Source organism: Lacerta agilis, chromosome 1 (genome assembly GCF_009819535.1).
Source record: "Lacerta agilis isolate rLacAgi1 chromosome 1, rLacAgi1.pri, whole genome shotgun sequence".
Taxonomy (NCBI): Eukaryota; Metazoa; Chordata; class Lepidosauria; order Squamata; family Lacertidae; genus Lacerta; species Lacerta agilis.
In genome coordinates, this window is record NC_046312.1 from 9,850,546 (window position 1) to 9,867,049 (window position 16,504).

Consider the following 16,504-nt stretch of genomic DNA (forward strand, 5'->3'; position numbering starts at 1 on the left):
ACACAGCTGCCATAGTGCCGTTCTTCCTTTCAACTAAGGCAGCACTGTGGCAGTTGTTTACACATCCCTTCTCTTCCTGAGAGCCAGTGTGGTGTAGTGGTTAAGAGCAGTAGACTCGTAATCTGGTGAACCAGGTTTGCTTCCCCGCTCCTCCACATTCAGCTGCTGGGTGACCTTGGGCTAGTCACACTTATTTGAAGTCTTTCAGCCCCACTCACCTCACAGAGGGTTTGTTGTGGGGGAGGAAGGGAAAGGAGAATGTTAGCCGCTTTGAGACTCCTTTGGGTAGTGAAAAGCGGGATATCAAATCCAAACTCTTCTTCTCTTCTTCTCCCTTCCTGCAGTTTCCAGCAACTTTTCTTCTTCTTCTTCTTCTTCTTCTTCTTCTTCTTCTTCTTCTTCTTCTTCTTCTTCTTCTTCTTCTTCTATCTTCTAGGAGGTCCACCGTCTCACTTTATATATATATGTATATATTTCTTTCTGCAGACCATTGTCAGGATTTCTGTGACTGGTTCAGTAGTACCCGGCTAAATCTGAAGGAATGTTTTGATCCGTCAGAAACAAAAGAGATATTGGAAGAGAAAATTCAGCGGCTGGCGGTAAGGCACGAGGTTTGGACTTGGTGTTGCATCCAATAGTTCAGTGTTCCTCCAAATGGCATGTGGGGGGGGCACCTATATATAGCCATAATGCACCAGTTTTTCACTACAGAGGGAGAGAGGGTAATTGAACATGTAGATTTGATCTAGCTTTTCAGACACACATTTACTCTAACAAGTGGAACTTGCGACAAAATATTGACATGTGGGCTGCTTCTGTTCAGTGTTCCAACAACCATGCCCTTTTTTCGTGATATTCCTTTTGATCTTTCTCCCTCATTTTTCTGTCCCCCTTCCCTGAGAAACTGAAAAACACTGAGCATGATCAATCTCATTGGGCTACTGTGCCCCTCTCCTTAATTTTTTTTAATGTGTGTGTTAGTGTCCTGCTGATTTTCCTCTTCCAACCACACCCCCCGCCCCCTGCAAACAGTTGGACAACATCCTGCTTTAATCCTCTTTGAGCTGTGTTGGCGTTTCCTCTTTCCATTAGGGCTGCCTCCCCTTAAAGCAGAGCTTTCCAAACTTTTCATGTTGGTAGCACACTTTTTAGACGTCCATCATTTCGCAACACAGTCGTTCAGTTTTACCAGCAAACCGGTGGTTTAAAACTAACCCCTTTCCAGCCCCCAGAAGAGCGCAGAGAGAGGGTCACACGACACACTTAAACGCTGCAGCTGACACACCAACGTGCTGTGACACACAGTTTATAAAGCTCTGTCTTAAAGGTTATTTGCTTGTCTGCCAGCTGTAGTAGCTCGTCTGCCACACCTATTGATGTCTTGAGGGTGGGTGGGTGGTGCTGTTTTGGCTACGCAAAGGTTCTCACTCTGACAGCAAGTTTGGTATGGGTATTCATGCAGTGTAATTCCGGCCCACGTTGAATGTGAGAATTTAGTCCTGGTCAAAAGCCTTGGCTTGATTTTGGGTGGTGGTGGAAATGCTTCTCCAGGGTGTTTAGTCTTCAGGGTCCATTTGCAAATCATCCTTTGTTGCTACAGTCAGAGAGTGATAGACATGAATGTGTGAGCCAGCCCATAGTGCAGGAGTGGGGATCCAGCTGCACTCCAGTTCCCATCAGCTGCAGCCAGAAAGACCAATGGCCAGGACTTACGGAAGCTGCAAGACAACATCTGTTGGAGGCGTATACCGCTCTTCCTGGGGAGGTTCAGCTGACAACTTTATTGTACACATTTAGTCGCCAGGCAAAAACATTTCTCTTCAACCAGGCCTTGAGCTGATTGACATTGGATGCCCTTTTAAATGTGTTGTGGGAGGAGGGGGTCTATTGGTTTGCTATTGTTCGTAATTTTATTATGTGTTTTGTGGTTTTTGGATTGTAATTTTATGTTGTGAACTGCCCTGAGATCTATGAATGAAGGGTGGTATACAACAACTACTACTACTACCACCACCACCACTACCACTACTAATAGGGCCAGCCAAACCTCCCTGGGTAGGGCATTCCATACACAGAACCACTGCCACAAAGGCCCATACTCGTGTTGCTACAATCCAGACCTCTCATGGAGATGGCATATGAAGAAGGACCTCCGATGATGACCACAGGGTCCGAGTCCGTTCATATGGAGAGACGCGGCCGGTCCTGAACTGTTTAAGGCTTTATACGTCCAAACCAGCACTTTGAGTTGGGCCTAGAAACTAATTGGCAGCCAGCGCAGTTGGGCCATGATCGGTGGGCTACACTCAAACTGTCTTGTCCCGGTGAGCAACCTCGACGCCGAATTCTGCACCAGCTGAAACACACACACACGCGCGCGTACACACATATATTGTGTTTTGTGTTTGGGTTTATTTTTGTCCAGACTTTCCTAACCTTTGAAGGCAAAGGCAGTGCTTTCCAGGAGGTGAAAACACTCCTGAGCCAGGTGGAGAGCTATTTCCCCGAAGTGGACATCAGCCACATGAGCAGATGGGTGAAGGGCCAAGAAGCAGAATTACAAAGCGTGATCAGCAGGTGTCAGGGGAGAGAGAAGGAGCTCCACGTCACTTTGCAGCAGTTTGCTAGGTAAGAAGGTCAAGTGCACTAAGGCCCAGCTTATTTTAAGGACCACCAACACAGCCCTTTTATATCTTTATTTGAGACGTTTCTATCCTACCTTGCGATTACGTCGTCTTCAAGGTCACCCACACAATATTATAACAATAAACGGCAGCAACAACAGAAACCCACAAATGTGGGTGTGCACACACACAGAGAAGGAGATGCAAGCCAGGGGAGGTCAGGTTCCAGCTTTGGGGGAGTGACTTTGGGGTTTGTTTGTTTTGGATAGAATCCCAAGATCCAAAACTCAGAATTAAAGGATTTTGAGTACCTCTACAGAAAAACCCACAAACTTCCTTCATCCACCCCAGCCGTGTAACTTTAGGAATCAATTCATTTTGCTGTTGCTGTTGTTGTTTTAAAATATTTTCTTGGTTTATAAAAACATGTGCATTGTCTCTTTTCTCAGGTTGTAAAGTCTTTTCGATATATCAGTTATGTGTACAGTGGTACCTTGGTTGTCAAACTTTTTGGTTGTCGAGCTTAATCCGTTCTGGGAGTCCGTTCGACTCCTGGAATGGTTCGAAAACCAAGGTGCAGCTTCCAATTGTCTGCAGGAGCTTCCTGCACTCAATCGGAAGCTGCGCCGGACTTTCGGCTTCCAAAAAACGTTCGCAAACTGGAACACTCACTTCCGCCTTGGTACCAAAACGTTCAAGTACCAAGGCGTTCAACAACCAAGGTATGACTGTAATGTGAGACATATAACTAGTTTGTATACAGAATAATGTTGGGGAAGGAGAAATTGGTTGCTGTTGTTATTAAGCAATTGAAAGCCAGCAATCTTTGCCAATCTATGTCAAGTCAGTCGGTAGAGCATGAGACTCTGGATCTCAGGGTCATGGGTTTGAGCCCCACGTTGGGCAAAATATTCCTGTATCGCAGGGGTTTGGACTAGATGACCTTTCCTGGTCTCTTCCAGCTCTACAAATTCCATGATTCTGTGAAATCACCCATAGTCAATCCTGCTTTGCCCTCTCTTTTGTAAGCAACGCAACATGATAACTGCAACTGTGAAAAGCAATAGTGGAAGAGCAGAAACCAGACCCACCATTAATGATCTAGATAAATAAAGTGGTCTGGACTTGGTGCCTTAAAAGTTGGTACTGGGAGCAAGACCCTTTCACAGCGTTTGCCTTAAATTGCTGTATAATTGTTCTCATGTAATCCTTGTATTTATTTCCTTACATATTTTCCCCCCCAGACTTGAATATCTGTTCCGTAGCTTAGAGGAATGGCTAAGCCTTCAGGAAAAGAAATGGCAAGAGAATCAAGAAGGGAAGCCAAGGCTGGAGCATTTTTATCAAATTCTTCTAAAACAGAGGTATCCTGCCTTTAGGTTTTTTAAATATTTGTTCACTACTTTGGCCAGCTATACGGGATAAACAGATCATATGAAGTTGCCCACTATTGATTCTGATTGGTATCGGCAGACATCTGGTACTGTGGCAGCTAACACTTTTGAGTCTTGAGGGCCACATTGCCCCATGGTAAATGCTCCTGAGGCAATATACCAAAGTTAGGGCTCCCAAACGTCCAGATTTTCCCAGACAAGACCGGGATTCGGGCAGCCAAATCGGCAAAATGTTCCGGAAATCTGGGGGAGGGGTGTATTTTTTAAAATAATAATAATAATTCAGAAAAATGACAAAAAAGCCCCTAAACTTGATAAATATTTTTTTTTAAGAGTAAATGTGGGTGTGGCTGAAGCTGCAGTTGTAAAAACGACATAAATGAATAAACTGAAGCAATTATTTTAAAATGTTTTTTAAAGCACCAAGAATAAATTCTTTTAGATAAATATACCCCGAATCCCACCAAACCCCTCATTGAATAAATTTATTGAATGAGTTAAATGTTCAGCAAGAGCTGCCCAACAGTTGACAACACACATGCAAAATATGAGCCTTACCTCTCACCTATGGTCCCTTATGTTGCAAAAGAAAATAATATTTTTGTGTGTGTGTGTGTGTGTGTTTTTTTCTTTCCTCCCCCAGAGAGTCATTTGATTCTCTTGCTTGGCTGGCAAGTTCTTTGAGGGACTCTGGTTTATCTAAGGAGGAAGTCGTGCTGGTAACCCCTCAGCTTGTCGACAGGTACAAGACGCTGCTCACCTGTGTCTGTAAAAGCCTTGACGTCTCCCAGGTACTTTCTGCAGAGGAAAATAATTTTGAAGAACTTGGCCAGAATATGATCCGCTGGGTGCAAAGGCTGAAAGACACAGTCTTAGGCCTAAGCTCTAAGGAATCCAAGGCAGCGCCTGAAGAAAGCCTGGAGAAAATAAAGGTACTAAAAGAGACAACTCACATTGCGTGATGTGATACTGTTCCCCTTGAACCTCTTTGCTCACTGCCCGCTCAGTTGACTCCAGTCTGGACCCTGCGTTTGTGAATTGACATACCGGTAGTAGCATCATGATGTATATTTGCAGCACTATGGCACACAGGGATCCTCCGAACAATGTGTTTATTTGAGCATTCATCCTGGCTTGGCTTCATAAGGCTTTTGTGGGGGTTCAATTATACCTGGTCTTTATTGAGCGTTCTTTCTGATTTGGGCCCCATCTGCACTACACATTTAAAACAGTTATCATACCACTTTAAAGAGTCATGCATTCCCCCCCCCTGGGAACTGTAATTTACTAAGGGTGGTAAAGAGTTGTTAGGACACCCCTGTTCCCTGCACAGAACCACAATTCTCAGAGTTCCCTGGGGAAAGGGACGTACTGCTAAATCACTCTGAGAATTGTAGCATTTGCGAACTGACATAGTTCACATAATTCCTGTAGGACATCCTGCCCATAATTACAAAGGGAATGCTGAAAGTCTGCTGAGGGCAGCGAAGTCCCCTCCTGCACTTTTGTTTCCCCCCCCCCTCTGCCCCAATATTCCTTTTCCAGTGTGGTGTAGTGGTTAAGAGCGGTAGACTCATAATCTGGGGAACCGGGTTCGTGTCTCCGCTCCTCCACATGCAGCTGCTGGGTGACCTTGGGCTAGTCACACTTCTCTGAAGTCTCGCAGCCCCACTCACCTCAAAGAGTGTTTGTTGTCGGGGAGGAAGGGAAAGCAGAATGTTAGCCACTTTCAGACTCCTTCAAGTAGTGATAAAGTGGGATATCAAATCCAAACTCCTCCTCCTCTTCTTCTTCTTCTTCTTCTTCATTTTTGGTGCCATCTTTTTCTTCCATTCATGAGCCACTTGGCAACCGGGCTGCAGTAGCATCTAACTTTTACAGTGCGGCTCTTTATTGTAGCTACAACATTAGGCTTAACCTAAAAAGCAAAACAAGTGTGTGGAACCAGTTACCCCCATGCTGTTTCTTGCAACGCAGGAGATTTTACAGCTGAAAGATGAGGGTGATGCAAAACTACAAAATATTGTGTGCTTCGGGGAACACGTGAAGAGCAACAATGGGAGCAAGAATCTCGCTGTTGAGCGTATGATTTCTGATGTCCGAAACCAGTGGGAGAGCACCATTCAAATGGCCAGAGGATATCTAAGGTTGGTAACATGGGGAGGGAACATAGACCGCACAAGGAAATATATCATACGATTGAAAGAGATGGTAGAACTGAGTCTCTTGCTTCTCGTTCCCTGGCATAGAACATTCTCACTCAGGAATCAGAGGTCTCTGAGGTGGTAAACATGTATCTGGACCAATACCCAACTCTGTCTCATGTATAGGCTGTCTGCATTTCTTAGTGCAGATAGTATTGATTCTGATGTGTAGAGAGCTTCCCTATTTTAATTTATTCAAGAGTGTTCTGGAAGCTTCTCTGTGTGAAAGAAACAAGCAGGAGGTTCATGGTGTTTGGGTTGTTCCTTCAGAGAAGCTGAGTGCATGAAAGACAAGAAGGCTGAACCACAGACTAAACGGAAGAAGAAAGCGAAACTTGGCCGTGTGGAAGAACGAGAGGCCGGGAACGTCCAGAGTACTGTGCTCAGACATGACGTGCAGATCCAAGAGAAGGTAGATGCAGAGGAACTGCTGATCTCATTTGATGCTCCCAATATCAGCCTGATGGAAGTGCTTGGTGGAAGCCAGAAAGGAGGATCAGTAAGTGTTATGGGATAGAATGTGTGCCCACTACAAAAGGAAATCAGAGTAGCTTCTCTGTCTCTCTCTGAGCTCTTATTGAGTTGAGACGGGATTCCTAGAGGATGGGCTTCCATATCCCCCCTTTCCTTCTAATGTGAGCCTATATCAAAAGACCCACTGGTCATTTGACCTAGTGCCTCCACCTAAAGGTAAAGGTAAAGGGACCCCTGACCATTAGGTCCAGTCGTGTCCGACTCTGGGGTTGTGGCGCTCATCTCGCTTTACTTGCTGAGGGAGCCGGTGTACAGCTTCCAGGTCATGTGGCCAGCATGACAAAGCCGTTTCTTGCAAACCAGAGCAGCGCACAGAAACGCCATTTACCTTCCTGCCGGAGTGGTACCTATTTATCTACTTGCACTTTGACGTGCTTTCGAACTGCTAGGTTGGCAGGAGCTGGGACCGAGCAATGGGCGCTCACCCTGTCACGGGGATTCGAACCGCTGACCTTCTGATCAGCAAGGCCTAGGCTCTGTGGTTTAACCCACAGCACCACCCACGTCCCATGTGGCTCCACCTAGTTAAGTTTATTTGAGGGATCGCCTTTCCCACTTGGCCCCTTTGATCTGCAGAACTGGCACTGCTGCAGCTGCCACATATTTGTTCTGCAATGGTAAGAAATCAATCTTTGGGTGTGGCGAACCCTGTACTTTGCAACTCCTTGCATCTTGCCATCAGGAAGTTGCCTTCACTGTACTCTTTTTCAATGCCTGCTAAAAGCATTTGTGTCCAGGCAACCCTGTCCATCTGATTTTAGCTTATTGTAGTTTTTGGTGATTTTTTTTTGAATTCCTGTTTTTAACTCTGTCTTAATGGTCAATTTTAATATTTGGTTTGCTTTTATTTTTTTGCAAGCCACTTAGAGGTTCTGTTTGCAATCAAGAAGTGTGTTTTGCTGTTGCTAAGTAAAATGCAAAATAGTCTCCCATCTTTGGAGGTGAAGTGAGAGAGAGGTGACCACAGGAAACAGTCTTCTTGCTGTTCTGGTGGACTTCTCTCTGCAGAGGGGCTCCATGGTACCAAACCTTATGTCTTTTCTGGCATCAGATTTTTCTTTGTTTGGTCCATTTAGCCTATTTTATCTATTTTTTGTGTTCTAGTCATTGCGCATCATGCTAAACATAAGTTTAGTGCTTCAGTTTCACATGCTGCTCCCTTCCTTTCATGCAGCTCAGAGGAGGAGTTAGGAAATTTCCACTTTGTTTAGCCGTGGTTTGTCATGCTGACTGACCTAAGAAACCGTGGCTTACATTAACTATGCTTTGCTTGAAGCAAGTGAGGAACTGGGTCACAATGCCAACCATGCAGCCTGCAGCGGGGGCACTGCCAACAAGGCCTCACCTGCCAACTGTAAGGTGCAAGATATTGGGAAAGGATGCTTTTGGAAAAACTTGGGGCCCAAGCAATTTAGGACCAAATACCTTGAATTGGGAATAGGGCATTGCAATATGAGAACTGGGTGTTGCAAAAGTATAACTTGTTAGGCAATGATCAGGCGAACTCAAGATCACCTAGTCAGAGTTGGAGATGTTTAGATTTGTCCTATTCTAACAGTGTGAAAGGGAGTGTGGCCACACCCCACAAAAAAGTTGAGTGGGTTGCAAGCCTGTTGTTAGAAAAATAGATAAATAAAAATACTGTTCATTCTTGCTTTTGACTCAATCTCCCAGTTGCATTCCGCTGGCAAGGAATTGCTCACAATGATTCTTTGTTTTTATTTTTTATTTTTGCTTGTGCCTTAATAATTCTAGACTCCTCTCCCTTGTCATACCTGGTTGATATGATTATTATTCTGCCTTTTTGCTGCCGGTTCTTCGTTGACTTTAATTCTCTCATTTTCTTGTCACCCAAAGGTGGAATCCTTTAGAGCTATCAGTCAAACGGAAGGAGGAGCTCCACAGCTTTTCCAGGAATGGCTGACAAATTATGAGCAATTGTCAAGTCCTGTGTCAGCTGACACTGGAGAGGAACCAGCTTTGGTTGTTAAGGTAACTCAAGTTTATGCTGCATGTCAACCTGTTGACCTCTGGCAGTTTTGGACTACAACTCCCATCGGCCCCAGCCTGCACAGTCGTGAAGGAGCAGGCACAAGTTGCTCCTCTCCTGCTGCTGCTGGGAAACAAAACCATTGCCTGGTTTGCTGTGTGGCCTGAACCCCAGGCTCCTGGTTTCTTTCCCCCACACAAACCATGAGTGATCCCTTGGCTTCAGTTTGTGGTTTGGCTGGAGAAAGGTAGACCACGAGCTATCCGTGTTTCCCCTAAAATAAGACATCGTCTTATATATATATTTTTTTTTCTCAAAAAAACCACAGTATGGCTTATTTTCAGGGGGTGTCTTATTTTTTTATTACGTCAGGAGCAGCATGCCTCTCACTCACTGGCTCCCTGCGCGCGAGGAGCAGGCGAGCCAGGACTCGGGCAAGAGGCATCTGTTTGTGCATGCCTCTCACTCGCTGGCTCCCTACACGCTGGCTCCCTGTGCGTGAGGAGCAGGTGGGCCAGGATTCGGGTGAGAGGTGTCTGTTTGTGCATGTGCCTCTCACTCGCTGGCTCCCTGTGCGTGAGGAGCAGGTGGGCCAGGATTCGGGTGAGAGGTGTCTGTTTGTGCATGTGCCTCTCGCTCGCTGGCTCCCTGCACGTGAGGAGCAGGCGGGCTAGGACTCAGGCAAGAGGCGTCTGTTTGTGTGCGCCTCTTGCTCGCTATCTCCCTGCGAGGGGGCGCGAGAGGGGCTGAGGAGGCAGCTGGGCCAGGGACAATGGCGGCGTTTCCTCCGAGCCGCCAGCAGCAGGGCCCCTGAGGCAACAACGGGTGAGTTGCCTGCTCTGCACCTTGCAGCTGACCAGCCTCCGGCTCTCCCCTCAGCAGGAAGGGAGGAGGGCATTCTCCAGAGGGGCCTGGCGAGCACGGGGAGAGAAAGAGAGGACGCAGGCCAGCAGACTCTCCTTCGCTTTCAAAGCCCCCGTACCCACCGCCATCCCCACCGGCTCCTGAGGGCAGATGCTGCTTGGCGTGGGGAGGGGGGTCTCCGAGGGGCTTTTGCCACCCACCAGAACTGCACCTATCACTATGGCTTATTTTCGGGGTACGGCTTATATTTCGCAAATGTGAAACTGGTTTAACATGACAGGCTAATTACGCCCCTGTTTCTGTTTCTGCAGTCTTGAGATTGTAGTATCTGCTTTTTTAGCAGACACCTTAAACTGCTGGCTCAAAGTTCCCACTTGAAGATCCCAAGCACCCCCACAGAGAAGTGGCAGGATTAAGGCAACCAGAGAGGGACTTTACACATTCACAAGCTTTGCAAGAGCTACTATAAACAAGCTCCATCCTCACAGTATTTGTAAAGGGTGACAATTCTTCTGTGCAAATTTCCGTTCCCCTGACCTTCATCACCCCTTCGGCCTATTCTTCTTTTGCTATAGAAGTTGGTTCCATTAAGAAAGCAATTGACATTTCAGTAACTTCTGTCCCGAGAAGGTTAAGATTCCCCCCTCCCCTTTCTCTCTCTTGTCTCTCTCTCTCTCCCCCCCCCACCTCTCCCCATTTCTGTTTATCAGGGGCTAAAAGGCAGCTTGATAGAAGCCCACAATTTCCCAAGCTTGACAGGCAAGAGTGGAAAGCCGCTGCCAAAATCGGAGCAAATGCCTCCTGATGATAATCTTCTCAACGAGGTTCAGCAGCAATCGCTTGGTTATCAAAAGAAATTGCAAGCTGCGCATTGCCGGTTGGAAGTGCCTCCAATCACTTTGCCGTTAATGAATGGGAAAGTAATGGGGACTGACCCTGCTCCTTCGTCCATTACAAATCCATCACCAGAAAGCAAGGTAATAATCTCTGTTGTTGCACAACTTCATTGAAGGATGTTGTTAAGTGCTATTATTGAACACGGGCAGCTCTTCAGCCAATACAGCCGTTTATCTGGAGCTCCTGCAGCCTCGCACTTTCTCTCCCCGGGTTTCTAGTAACGGAGGGAGGCAGAGGCGCTGTGAACTGTAGCACAGCCCTCCAGGTGTTACTAAACTACAACTCCCATCCGGTCATGTAGTGGCAAATTCAGAAGTGCACGGTCCTTTCATGATGGTCACAGCCACGCCCCCTCCCTTCTAAGATTAAAACACCTTCTAAGATTTTTACAGTTACAGGTAGGTACCCGTGTTGGTCTGCCATATTAAAAAAAATAAAAATAAATATTGCTTCCAGTAGCACCTTAGAGACCAACTAAGTTTGTTATTGGTATAAGCTTTCATGTGCATGCACACTTCTTCAGATTTACCAAGAACAAACTTAGTTGGTCTCTAAGGTGCTACTGGAAGGAATTTTATTTTTATTTTTTTGTTTTAAGATTTTACAGTTATCTTATAATTATTGCAATAACAACAACAACAACTAGGGGTGCATTACAATGATCACTGCATATCTCTGCATGTAGCCTTTCAGCTAGATCTGCTATTTTCTGTGTACATCCATGGGCAGATGATTTGGAGCGCTCCCAGTATCATATTTTGGAGGGGCTTAAGCCTCTCTCTTGCTCTCTTATGCATCTTTGAAACCGTGAAGGAACCCGCCTCCTGCAGCAAAGTCTTGGCAGGAAGTTCTGAGTGCAAAACACGGCATCATTCGTGGAAAGAACTCGTGGATACCCAATGAAGCTGAGGGTTGGCCAGTTTAGGAGAGATGAACGAAGATAGAAGCTTCACGCACGCAAAACCATGGACCTTGCTCCCCAGGAGGCTGTGATGCCCACCAACTTGGATGGCCTTAGAAGAGGATTAGGCAAATTCGTGGGGGGGGGGGGGTAAAGCTTACAGCAGATACCGGTACCAGCCATGGTGGCTATGCTCTACCTCCGCAGTTGGAAGATGCAACCCTTCCAAATACCAGTTGCTGGAAAAGAGTTCTGCTGTGCTCATGTTTTGCTCCCTGGTTTCCCATGGGCACCTGCTTGGTCACTGTAAGAACAGGATGCTGGACTAGACGGGCCATTGGCCTGATCCTGCAGGCTCTTCTTTTCTTCTTATATTCCTCCAGTGAACCAGATGTTTAGCGACCGCTCCTCAAAAGTATCACCTACAGAGCAATGAATATATTAAGCTTGCTGCTATCGTTAGTGTAATGAATTAGCCAATTAATGGTAAGAGCCATACATTAGCAGCCATTATGTGACTGGCAAATATTAGTCTTCAGTTCTGCATCTTTTTATCGTAACCACTTGCTTGAATGTCTCAATTTAGTTTCTTTGTTCCTTTCTTTGGTTTTGCATCCCATTTAGATAGAATTTCCCCACTTAAGTATTTTAGCAGTTGATTGCACTTTATGCATTTTGCAGCTCTGTGCGGCCTCTCCTTAGAGTCAGTTTGTCGTATCTGCTTAAATGGATAAAAATTACCATAATTGCATTATTGGGGAAGATGGAAGTTTGCTATGGTTACGTTCAATTTTGCATGTGAATGCAAACACTCCCTGGTCTTGCTTCGTATTTCCTTCCTCTTTTCTTATCCTTCGGCATTCTTCATTATCAGGGATTCTTATATATTGATAGTATTATTTACCTGCGCCCTCATACCTGGTGTTGCTTAGGAGTTCTAAGAAACAAATAAAGACGCTGCAGTTTTTCAACCAGTGATTAAAGACCAGTGATATCCTAAGAGGTGTCCAAATGTAGAGCAAATAAATAACTTTCCAAATATATAGTAAAAGGTAAAGGTAAAGGACCCCTGACAGTTAAGTCCAGTCGGGAATGACTCTGGGGTTGCGGTGCTCATCTCGCTTTACTGGCCGAGGGAGCCGGCGTACAACTTCTGGGTCATGTGGCCAGCATGACAAAGCCACTTCTGGTGAACCAGAGCAGTGCACGGAAACGCCGTTTACCTTCCCATCAGAGCGGTACCTATTTATCTACTAGCACTTTGATGTGCTTTCGAACTGCTAGGTTGGCAGGAGCTGGGACCGAACAACAGGAGCTCACCCCACCACAGGGATTTGAACTGCTGACCTTCTGATCGGCAAGCCCTAGCTTCCTAAATATATAGTAGGTACAGTCAAACCTCAGTTGTCAAACATAAGACATTCTGGAAGCACGTTCGGCTTCCAAATGTTCTACAACCAAGGTACAGCTTCTGATTGGTTGCAGGAGCTTCTTGCACTCAAGCGGAAGCCGCGTCGGACGTTTGGCTTCCGAAAACCTGAGCATTTACTTCTGGGTTTTCAGCGTTTGGGAGCCAAAACGTTCCAAAACAGAGGCGTTTGGGACCTGAGGTTTGACTATACAATGCCCTTAGAATGAAGGGAGGGCAATAAATGAATAAACGATAGTCAGGACCAAAGAGCAAGGTGGGACTGGGTCAGACCCAAAGAATGACTAAGGACAGAAGAGACCAGCAGAGTCCAGGAGCACTTTGTCACTCAAGCAAGACTCAACTGGAACAGGAAGCACTTTATATATTTTTTCCTGCCCAGGAGGATTCAGTGGGTGCAATCACTTTGGAGCTTGAAATTCTTTCTCTAAGAAGCTGTTTGCTGAAGTTCAGAAGGATATGACTTCTTCCCGGACGATCTGGCTTCCGGCTGTGTTTGAGACCTAGCAGCACTTCTGTTTGAGATTAACTTCTGGATGAATCACATAGAAACAAATGCTAAGTTGCAGAGTGAGCCAAATGAAAGCAGCGTGCTGATTACCTGTTTGTGTTTCCAGGGCTCTGAGATGGAAATGGTTTCGCAGGGGGGTCATCTTCTCGAAGACCAGGCAACTGCAGATTATGCAGAGATGGTGCAAAAGGTCAAGAAAGCGAAAATCTCGGCTGCAGAGTTAGACATTGTGTTGATGAATGGTCAACTGAGGGAAATAGAGGTATGGAAAGGAGAGATTCGGGGCTCAACCACACTTCCGCTTGTTCCCCCTGGGGAAACCCACTGTTTACCACTGAATTGGAGCCAGCCTCAATCACATTTTTTCCAGGTTGATGTTTGTTCTAATTTAGCAGTAAATAGTGGGTTTTCCCAGGGAAAAGCAGTAGCAGGGCAAAAGCAACACTGCTCAGGTTCGTCCCTAGAATGCATGGGACAAATGTAAAATGGCTCGGATCCATACTTTCCAGGCACGAGATAAGCAGGTGTGAACAAGCCCTTAATTCATATACCCTTTCATTAATCTGTGGCTACATATGAAGTGCCTGCTACCCCCTCACCCTTTTGCTCTATCGCATGCACATAGTGACATGGAGGCTACTTAGGCATGGTGCAATCCTGCATCATCAAGAAGGGGATGTGAATGTTCCAGCCGCCTCCCCCCCCCCCCAATACTATGTTCCATCCAATTTGGGCTTTGGGGCAATTCACAGAAGGGTATAAATAATGTAGTACAATAACGCAATAACCTTGATAATAAGGCACATTAGATTAAACCTTTTATGGAGCAATCTTATGCTCCCTCAGAATGCAGGTGAGGGGCCATAGGTTGCTACAGGCATGCTTCTTTGCTAGCAGAGGGGAAGGCATGTGGCTAGAGCTTGCTCGCTCTCTCTCTCTCTCCCCCACAACCCCCAGTACAGTGCCAGAAGGCTCTCTCACCATTGCTCTATTCCAACGGCAATTTGGTCAGAATTTGGGCCTTCTGGGAACGTATTAGATGAGGCCTCAGATGGATTGGATCCAAATTCCCACCATTCCCCTGTCATTTCCCTGAAAGGGCAAAAGGTGTGCCAGTCCTGATGCTAAATTATTATGATTTTTTAATGCCAAACTGGGGGAAATAGTAAATATCAGAAAGTAGGAAGATGCCTTATACCGAATCACACTACTGAGCCACCCAACCTTATGTTTGTAAATTAAAATGATGGCACGTTGCAGTTGTTGTTGTTCAGTCGTTCAGTCGTGTCCGACTCTTCGTGACCCCATGGACCAGAGCACGCCAGGCACGCCTATCCTTCACTGCCTCTCGCAGTTTGGCCAAACTCATGTTAGTAGCTTCAAGAACACTGTCCAACCATCTCATCCTCTGTCGTCCCCTTCTCCTTGTGCCCTCCATCTTTCCCAACATCAGGGTCTTTTCTAGGGATTCTTCTCTTCTCATGAGGTGGCCAAAGTACTGGAGCCTCAACTTCAGGATCTGTCCTTCTAGTGAGTACTCAGGGCTGATTTCTTTGAGAATGGATAGGTTTGATCTTCTTGCAGTCCACGGGACTCTCAAGAGTCTCCTCCAGCACCATAATTCAAAAGCATCAATTCTACGGCGATCAGCCTTCTTTATGGTCCAGCTCTCACTTCCGTACATTACTACTGGGAAAACCATAGCTTTAACTATACGGACTTTTGTCGGCAAGGTGATGTCTTTGCTTTTTAAGATGCTGTCTAGGTTTGTCATTGCTTTTCTCCCAAGAAGCAGGCGTCTTCTGATTTCGTGACTGCTGTCACCATCTGCAGTGATCATGGAACCCAAGAAAGTGAAATCTCTCACTGCCTCCATTTCTTCCCCTTCTATTTGCCAGGAGGTGATGGGACCAGTGGCCATGATCTTAGTTTTTTTGATGTTGAGCTTCAGACCATATTTTGCGCTCTCTTCTTTCACCCTCATTAAAAGGTTCTTCAATTCTTCCTCACTTTCTGCCATCAAGGTAGTATCATCAGCATATCTGAGGTTGTTGATATTTTTTCCGGCAATCTTAATTCCAGTTGGGGATTCATCCAGTCCAGCCTTTCGCATGATGTATTCTGCATATAAGTTAAATAAGCAGGGAGACAATATACAGCCTTGTCGTACTCCTTTCCCAATTTTGAACCAATCAGTTGTTCCATATCCAGTTCTAACTGTAGCTTCTTGTCCCACATAGAGATTTCTCAGGAGGCAAATGAGTTAATGGTTTAATGTAAAGGTGCCCAGATTGACTGCTTTGCTTCTTCCCACGATTGTGCAGGAGAAGCAATCCATGACCTGTGGGTTTGGCGTTATATCCAAACCGAGGGTCATGGTGGGTTTTTCTCCAAACGAAACACGATAAGTAGGCAAGGTTTGTTCTTGGCTAACTGGACATGGTTTGTTGGAGCAGAACAAACCATGATCCTCAAAGTGATGCTGAGCCTAAGATCATGGTCTGCTTCTTCTGTATGCTAGAGAGGAGGAGCAAAATGGTGTGAGATTAGCAAGTATGTCTTACCATGATGTGCAAACGAGGCCGTTCCATTTTAAAACTTCTCTTCCTGGTCTTCTGACTAGAATTTGTGCACTCTACTGGAAAGGCAAACTTCTTCGTTGTGGGAAGGAGAATGCTTGACCACTGCAGAAGGAAGCGGCTCAGGTGTGCCAGATTCAGACAGCGTGGCGGCTTCTAGTTGGGACAGCCTACTGCAGGATATAATGTCTGCTAAAAAGGCCAAGCAGGCACAGCTTCATTTACTGAATAATTACCAAGCATGTCTCGCCGCTGTCCAGTCTTCAATGAAACATTTTTCAGAGGAAAAAGAAAACCTGAAAACGTGAGTACATGGGGCAGATTTCTATATCACCTAGACCAACTTGCCGGATGCAGTAGCAGAGTAAATGCTCTGCCGGCAGGAGTTGCCAGGCTCGATCTCTGCTGTTTCCACTTAAAAGGATAAGGCAGATAATAATAATAATAATAATAATAATAACAACAACAACAACAACAACAACAACAACAACAATAATAATAATAATTATTATTATTTATTTGTACCCCGGCCATCTGGCTGGGTCTCCCCAGCCACTCTGGGCGGCTTCCAACAAAT

At 45.8% G+C, this 16,504-nt stretch overlaps 1 protein-coding gene across 1 annotated transcript in view; it reads left to right on the plus strand.

Moving 5' to 3' along the window:
• The window catches only part of SYNE2 (spectrin repeat containing nuclear envelope protein 2), a 208,396-nt gene that overhangs the window by 64,246 nt on the left and 127,646 nt on the right, over nucleotides 1-16,504 (plus strand). Inside the window, exons 35-44 of the mRNA XM_033172755.1 lie at nucleotides 487-599; nucleotides 2,426-2,628; nucleotides 3,869-3,988; nucleotides 4,662-4,950; nucleotides 5,996-6,165; nucleotides 6,493-6,736; nucleotides 8,614-8,748; nucleotides 10,321-10,587; nucleotides 13,455-13,610; nucleotides 15,972-16,231. Coding sequence (XP_033028646.1) covers nucleotides 487-599; nucleotides 2,426-2,628; nucleotides 3,869-3,988; nucleotides 4,662-4,950; nucleotides 5,996-6,165; nucleotides 6,493-6,736; nucleotides 8,614-8,748; nucleotides 10,321-10,587; nucleotides 13,455-13,610; nucleotides 15,972-16,231 — 1,957 coding nt within the window. The remainder of the gene's footprint in view (nucleotides 1-486; nucleotides 600-2,425; nucleotides 2,629-3,868; nucleotides 3,989-4,661; nucleotides 4,951-5,995; nucleotides 6,166-6,492; nucleotides 6,737-8,613; nucleotides 8,749-10,320; nucleotides 10,588-13,454; nucleotides 13,611-15,971; nucleotides 16,232-16,504) is intronic.